Source organism: Pezoporus occidentalis, unplaced genomic scaffold (assembly GCF_034315485.1).
Source record: "Pezoporus occidentalis ecotype Australia unplaced genomic scaffold, CSIRO_AGI_Poc_V1 ctg463, whole genome shotgun sequence".
Lineage (NCBI taxonomy): Eukaryota > Metazoa > Chordata > Aves > Psittaciformes > Psittacidae > Pezoporus > Pezoporus occidentalis.
Window position 1 is genome coordinate 1,568 of NW_026915795.1, and position 7,453 is coordinate 9,020.

Genomic DNA, 7,453 nt, shown 5'->3' on the forward strand with positions numbered 1-7,453 from the left:
GGGGGGGTCCATGGGGTGTCCATAGAGGGGTCCATGGGGTGTCCATAGAGGGGTCCATGGGGGGGGCCATGGGGTGTCCATGGGGGTATCCAAACGGGGGTCCATAGAGGGGTCCATGGGGGGGTCCATGGGGTGTCCATAGAGGGGTCCATGGTGGGGTCCATGGGGGGGTCCATGGGGTGTCCATAGAGGGGTCCATGGTGGGGTCCATGGGGGGGTCCATGGGGGGTCCATGGGAGGGGGGTCCATGGGGGGGTCCATGGGGTGTCCATAGAGGGGTCCATGGGGGTGTCCATAGAGGGGTCCATGGGGGGGTCCATGGGGGGGTCCATGGGGTGCCCATAGAGGGGTCCCTGGGGGGTCCATGGGGTGTCCATAGAGGGGTCCATGGGGGGGTCCATGGGGTGTCCATAGAGGGGTCCATGGTGGGGTCCATGGGGTGTCCATAGAGGGGTCCCTGGGGGGTCCATGTGGGGTCCGTGGCGCCCCCATCAGAAGGTGTGCACCAGGGGCACATTGGGCAGCTCCGGGCCCCCCGCGTCCCCCCCGGTGCCCCCCGGGGCCTGGGGCTGCACCCGGAGCAGGAGGAGCCGGGCAGGGCCCCCCCCGGCCCCACACAGCAGCAGCACCGGGGGCAGCCCCACGGCAGAGCCCCCCAGGGCCACGTGTGGGGAGGGGGACGGGGGGGACCCAGCCACGAGCAGCTCGGGGGGGGCCGGGGGCACCTCCATGGGCTTCAGTTGGGCATTGGGGTCCTCAATGGCCTTGAGTTGGGTGTTGGGTACCTCAATGGTCTTCAGTTGGACATTGGGCACCTCAATGGGCTTGAGTTGGACGTTGGGCGCCTCAATGGCCTTGAGTTGGGTGTTGGGTACCTCAATGGTCTTGAGTTGGGCATTGGGCATCTCCATGATCTTGAGTTGGGTGTTGGGTACCTCAATGGCCTTGAGTTGGGCATTGGGGACCTCGATGGCCTTGAGTTGGGTGTTGGGCATCTCCATGGTCTTCAGTTGGACATTGGGCACCTCAATGGGCTTGAGTTGGGCGTTGGGTACCTCAACGGTCTTCAGTTGGATGTTGGGTACCTCAATGGTCTTGAGTTGGGCATTGGGCATCTCCATGGCCTTGAGTTGGGCGCTGGGGACCTCAACGGCCTTGAGTTGGATGTTGGGCATCTCCAAAGTCTTGAGTTGGACATTGGGTACCTCAATGGTCTTCAGTTGGATGTTGGGTATCTCCATGGTCTTGCATTGGGTGTTGGGTACCTCAATGGGCTTGAGTTGGACATTGGGCACCTCAATGGGCTTGAGTTGGACACTGGGCACCTCAATGGGCTTGAGTTGGACACTGGGCACCTCAATGGGCTTGAGTTGGATGTTGGGCACCTCCAATGTCTTCAGTTGGGCATTGGGTACCTCCAAGGTCGTCAGTTGGACACTGGGCACCTCCAGGGTCTTTACGTGCACGTGGGGTACCTCAATGGTCTTGACTTGGATGTTGGGCATCTCCATGGGCCTGAGTTGGGCATTGGGTACCTCCAAGGTCTTGAGTTGGACGTTGGGTACCTCAATGGGCTTGAGCTGGATGTTGGGCATCTCCAAGGACTTGAGTTGGACATTGGGTACCTCAATGGTCTTCAGTTGGATGTTGGGTACCTCAATGGGCTTCAGTTGGGTACTGGGCACATCCAAGGTCTTTACTTGGACGTTGGGCATCTCCATGGGCTTGAGTTGGGTGTTGGGCACCTCAATGGCCTTGAGTTGGACACTGGGCACCTCCAAGGTCTTTACTTGGACGTTGGGTACCTCAATGGCCTTGAGTTGGACACTGGGCACCTCCATGGGCTTCAGTGGGATGTTAGGTATGTCAATGGCCTTGAGCTGGATGTTGGGCACCTCAATGGCCTTGAGCTGGACACTGGGGACCTCAATGGGCTTGAGTTGGGTGTTGGGCACCTCAATGGCCTTGAGTTGGACATTGGGCACCTCCATGGGCTTCAGTTGGACGTTGGGCACCTCCATGGGCTTCAGTTGGACGTTGGGCACCTCAATGGTCTTGAGTTGGACATTGGGCACCTCCATGGGCTTCAGTTGGATGTTGGGTACCTCAATGGTCTTGAGTTGGGCATTGGGCACCTCAATGGCCTTGAGTTGGCCATTGGGCACCTCAATGGCCTTTACTTGGATGTTGGGCATCTCCAAGGTCTTGACTTGGACGTTCGGCACCTCCATAGGCTTCAGTTGGATGTTGGGCACCTCAATGGCCTTGAGTTGGATGTTGGGCACCTTCAAGGCCTTGAGCTGGACACTGGGCACCTCCATGGGCTTCAGTTGGACACTGGGCACCTCCATGGGCTTCAGTTGGACATTGGGCACCTCCATGGGCTTCAGTTGGACGTTGGGCACCTCCATTGGGCACCTCCATGGGCTTCAGTTGGACACTGGGCACCTCCATCACCTGGTGACCGGCACTGGGCACGTCGTGGGGCTGGAGGCTGAGCTTTGCCACCTCAATGGTCTTCAGCTGGATGCTGGGCACCTCCATCACGTGGTGCTGGGCACCGGCTTCCTCGGGCTCTTGGAGGTGGCCACCGGGCACGTCCGTGACTTGGATTTGGACCCCGGGCACCTCGGGGCTCTGGAGGCCATTGGGCACCGCGGTGGCTTCCAGACGGCCACCGGGCACCTCTGTGCTCTGGAGCTGGACATTGGCCACCTCCATGGCCTGGAGCTGGATGGTGGCCACCTTGGGGGCCTGTGGAAGAGCCTGGAGCTGGCCATTGGCCACCTCAGGGCCTTGGAGCTGGACGCTGGTGACATCCAATGGTGGTGGCAAGGCCTGGAGCTGGACACTGGTGACATCCAATGGCTGTGGTAGGGCTCGGAGGTGGACGTTGGCCACCTCGGATGCTTGGAGCTGGATGGTGGCCACCTTGGGGGCCTGTGGAAGAGCCTGGAGCTGGCCATTGGCCACCTCAGGGCCTTGGAGCTGGATACTGGTGACATCCAATGGCTGTGGTAGGCCTTGGAGGTGGACGTTGGCCACCTCAGATGCTTGGAGATGGATGGTGGCCACCTGGGGGGCCTGTGGAAGAGATTGGAGCTGGCCATTGGCCACCTCAGGGCCTTGGAGCTGGACGCTGGTGACATCCAATGGTGGTGGCAAGACCTGGAGCTGGCCATTGGCCACCTCGGATGCTTGGTGCTGGATGCTGGTGACATCCAATGGCTGTGGTAGGCCTTGGAGGTGGACGTTGGCCACCTCAGATGCTTGGAGCTGGATGGTGGCCACCTTGGGGGCCTGTGGAAGAGCTTGGAGCTGGACACTGGTGACATCCAATGGTGGTGGCAAGACCTGGAGCTGGACGTTGGCCACCTCTGTGCCTTGGAGCTGGATGGTGGCCACCCTGGGGGCCTGCGGAAGAGCCTGGAGCTGGCCATTGGCCACCTCGGATGCTTGGAGCTGGATGGTGGTGACATCCAATGGCGGCGGTAGGGCTTGGAGCTGGACACTTGGCACCTCCATGCCTTGGAGCTGGCCATTGGTCACCTCAGTGCCTTGGAGCTGGATGGTGGCCACCTTGGGAGCCTGTGGAAGAGCCTGGAGCTGGCCATTGGCTACCTCGGATGCTTGGAGCTGGATGGTGGCCACCTTGGGAGCCTGTGGAAGAGCTTGGAGCTGGCCGTTGGCCACCTCGGATGCTTGGAGCTGGATGGTGGCCACCTTGGGGGCCTGTGGAAGAGCCTGGAGCTGGCCATTGGCTACCTCAGATGCTTGGAGCTGGATGGTGGCCACCTTGGGGGCCTGTGGAAGAGCCTGGAGCTGGCCATTGGCTCCCTCGGATGCATGGAGCTGGATGGTGGCCACCTTGGGAGCCTGTGGAAGAGCTTGGAGCTGGCCGTTGGCTCCCTCGGATGCTTGGAGCTGGATGGTGGCCACCTTGGGGGTCTGTGGAAGAGCCTGGAGCTGGCCGTTGGCTACCTCGGATGCATGGAGCTGGATGGTCGCCACCTTGGGGGCCTGTGGAAGAGCCTGGAGCTGGCTGTTGGCTACCTCGGATGCTTGGAGCTGGATGGTAGCCACCTTGGGAGCCTGTGGAAGAGCCTGGAGCTGGCCGTTGGCTCCCTCGGATGCATGGAGCTGGATGGTGGCCACCTTGGGGGCCTGTGGAAGAGCCTGGAGCTGGCCATTGGCCACCTCGGATGCTTGGAGCTGGATGGTGGCCACCTTGGGGGCCTGTGGAAGAGCCTGGAGCTGGCCGTTGGCCACCTCGGATGCTTGGAGCTGGATGGTGGCCACCTTGGGGGCCTGTGGAAGAGCCTGGAGCTGGCCATTGGCCACCTCGGATGCTTGGAGCTGCCCATTGGCCACCTCCAAGGGTTGAGCCAGGGCTTGGAGCTGCCCATTGGTGCCGTCGGGGGGCAGCTCCCCCCCGATGCCACCCCTTAGCACGACGACGCCGGTCCCCACCGGCCCCGCTCCCGGCACCACCAGGATGCTCTGGGCGGCAACGGGCACGGCGCGGGGCACGGCCGTGGGGCCGGGCAGCAGCAGGAGGTTGCGGGGGGCTTCCGTGGGGCTGGGGACGAGGCGGAGGCCTCGGGGTCCCCCCTGCAGGAGGAGGAGGACGGTTTGAGGCTGGGCGCGGGGCACGGCGGCGGTGGCGGCGGTGCCATGGGTGCGGAGGTGCCGCTGCAGGTAGGAGGCGACGGCGAAGGCTTTGGCGCAGAGCGGGCAGCGATGGGGCCGGGCGCCGGAGTGGGTACGGCGGTGGAGGCGGAGGTTGGAGGAGTGCGTGAAGGTTTTGGGGCACTGGGGGCAGGCGTAGGGGCGCTCGCCCGTGTGCACGCGCTGGTGCTGCCGCAGGTTGGAGGGCTGCGCGAAGGCCTTGCCGCAGACGCCGCAGGCGTGGGGCCGCTCGCCCGTGTGCAGCTGCCGGTGCCGCCGGAGGCTCGACGAGTTCTTGAAGGCCTTGGGGCACTCGGCGCAGCGGTAGGGCCGCTCGCCCGTGTGCTGCCGCTGGTGGTACTGGTAATGGGAGGCCCACTTGAAGGTGAGGCCGCATTGGGCGCACTCGAAGGCGCGCAGCCCCGTGTGCACCCGTTGGTGGATCTGGAGCAGGGAGGAGCGCTTGAAAGCCTTGGGGCAGTGCGGGCAGGGGTAGGGCCGCTCGCCGGTGTGGTCCCGCAGGTGGTACCGCAGCCCCGAGGAGCCCTTGAAGGCTTTGCCGCACTCGGGGCACTGGTACGGGCGCTCCGGGAGCGGAGGGGAGGTGGGCGCCGGGGCGGACACCCCGCCTTGGGGGTGCCCCGAGAGCCCCGTTGTCAACGGGGGCAAGGCTTTAGGGCACTTGTAGGGCCCGCGGCGGTGCCGCGCCAGCGCCGCGCTGCTCTTGAAGCTCTTGGCGCAGGCGGGGCAGCGGAGAGGGGGCAGCGGCGCCGGCGCCCCGTGGGCTCCTTGGTGGCCCAGGAGCTCCTCGTGGGTGCTGAGGCTCAGCGGGCACAAAGAGCATCTCCATGGGGGCTGTGGGGCAGCGGCGGGGCTTGGCGGCGGCGGTGGGGCCGCAGCGTGGTTCTGGATGCGGGGTTGGAGCGAGGGGCACTGGGAGCACTGGTGGGGCCGGGCGGGCGCGGCGTGGCCGCGGCGGTGCAGGAGGAGGTTGGAGGAGTGCGTGAAGGTTTTGGGGCACTGGGGGCAGGCGTAGGGGCGCTCGCCCGTGTGCACGCGTTGGTGCTGCCGCAGGTTGGAGGGCTGCGCGAAGGCCTTGCCGCAGACGCCGCAGGCGTGGGGCCGCTCGCCCGTGTGCAGCTGCCGGTGCCGCCGGAGGCTGGAGGAGTTCTTGAAGGCCTTGGGGCACTCGGCGCAGCGGTAGGGCCGCTCACCCGTGTGCTGCCGCTGGTGGTACTGGTAATGGGAGGCCCACTTGAAGGTGAGGCCGCATTGGGCGCACTCGAAGGCGCGCAGCCCCGTATGGACGCGTTGGTGGGTCTGGAGCAGGGAGGAGCGCTTGAAAGCCTTGGGGCAGTGCGGGCAGGGGTAGGGCCGCTCGCCGGTGTGGCCCCGCTGGTGGTAGAGGAGGGCAGAGGAGCCCTTGAAGGCTTTGGGGCACTCGGGGCACTTGTAGGGCCGCTCGCCCGTGTGGCTGCGCTGGTGATGGGCCAGGCGGGAGGACCAGCGGAAGCACTTCCCGCACTCCCGGCACGAGTAAGGGGGCTGCGAGGGGGCTGAGGCCCCACACCGGGACCCGGCGGACATCGGAGGCAGGGGGGGAACACGTGGAGATGCCAAGGGAGGGGGCGTGGCCTCTCCAAAGAGGGGCGTGGCTTCCCCTAGAGGGGTGCGCTGTGCACTAGAGGGGACGTGGATTCGGCTGGAGGGGGCGTGGCCTCCGTTGGAGAGGCGTGGTCTGCGCTGGAGGGGGCGTGGCTTCCCCTACAGGGGCGCGCTGTGCGCTAGAGGGGACGTGGATTCGGCTGGAGGGGGCGTGGCCTCCGTTGGAGAGGCGTGGCCTCTCTTAGAAGGGTCCGTTCTCCGCTAGAGGGGGCGTGGCCTCCGCGGGAGGAGGCGTGGTCTGCGCTGGAGGGGGCGTGGCTTCCCCTACAGGGGCGCGCTGTGCACTAGAGGGGACTTGGATTCAGCTGGAGGGGGCGTGGGTTGGAGAGGCGTGGCCTCTCTAGAAGGGTCCGTTCTTAGAGGGGCGTGGCCTCCGCGGGAGGAGGCGTGGTCTGCGCTGGAGGGGGCGTGGCTTCCCCTACAGGGGCGCGCTGTGCACTAGAGGGGACTTGGATTCAGCTGGAGGGGGCGTGGTCTCGGTTTGAGGGGCGTGGTCTCTGCGGGAGGCGGCGTGGCCTCGAATTGAGGGGCGTGGTTTCTGCGGGGAGGCGTGGTCTGCGCTGGAGGGGGCGTGGCCTCCTTTAGAGGGGCGTTCTCTCTGCTAGAGGGGACGTGGATTTGGCCAGAGGGGGCGTGGCCGCCGTTTTGGGGGCGTGGTCTCTGCGGGAGGAGGCGTGGTCTGCGCTGGAGGGGGCGTGGATTCGGCCGGAGGGGGCGTGGCCTCTCTATAGAAGGGTTCGCAGTCTGCTAGAGGGGGCGTGGCCTCCGCTGGGGAGGCGTGGCCTCTCTTAGAAGGGTCTGCTCTCTGCTAGAGGGGGCGTGGCCTCGGTTTGAGGGGCGTGGTCCCTGCGGGAAGGGGCGTGGCCTCCGACGGAGGGGGCGTGGCCTCTCCTAAAGGGGCGCGCTCTCTGCTGGAGGGGACGCGCCTTCCTCTTGAGGGGGCGTGGCCTTCGCGTGAGGGGCGTGGCCTCCGTGCGAGGGGCGTGGCTCTGCCCTGAGGACGCGACTCACCCGCAGAGGCCACGCCCCCTTTTTGCCCCCCTCAAGCCCCCCCCCCAAGCCCCGCCCCCTTTCCCTCCCCTCAGGGCCCTCCCGCTCTCCCCTGCAGGCCCCGCCCCTC

The 7,453-nt window shown here is 65.8% G+C and overlaps 1 protein-coding gene across 1 annotated transcript; it reads right to left on the reverse strand.

Annotated features, from left to right (window-relative positions):
* Positions 1–202: 202 nt before the first annotated feature.
* LOC134172690 (zinc finger protein 628-like) lies at positions 203–6,260 on the reverse strand. Its single transcript, XM_062636021.1, has 13 exons — positions 4,198–6,260; positions 2,974–3,723; positions 2,419–2,931; positions 2,316–2,375; positions 2,256–2,285; positions 1,896–2,195; positions 1,776–1,835; positions 1,476–1,745; positions 1,266–1,445; positions 1,086–1,205; positions 936–1,025; positions 452–875; positions 203–228 (listed from the first exon to the last, which is right to left on the reverse strand). The coding sequence occupies exons 1-12, from the start codon at positions 6,253–6,255 to the stop codon at positions 492–494; spliced, it is 4,815 nt and encodes a 1,604-aa protein (XP_062492005.1). The 5' UTR covers positions 6,256–6,260; the 3' UTR covers positions 203–228; positions 452–491.
* Positions 6,261–7,453: the final 1,193 nt, after the last annotated feature.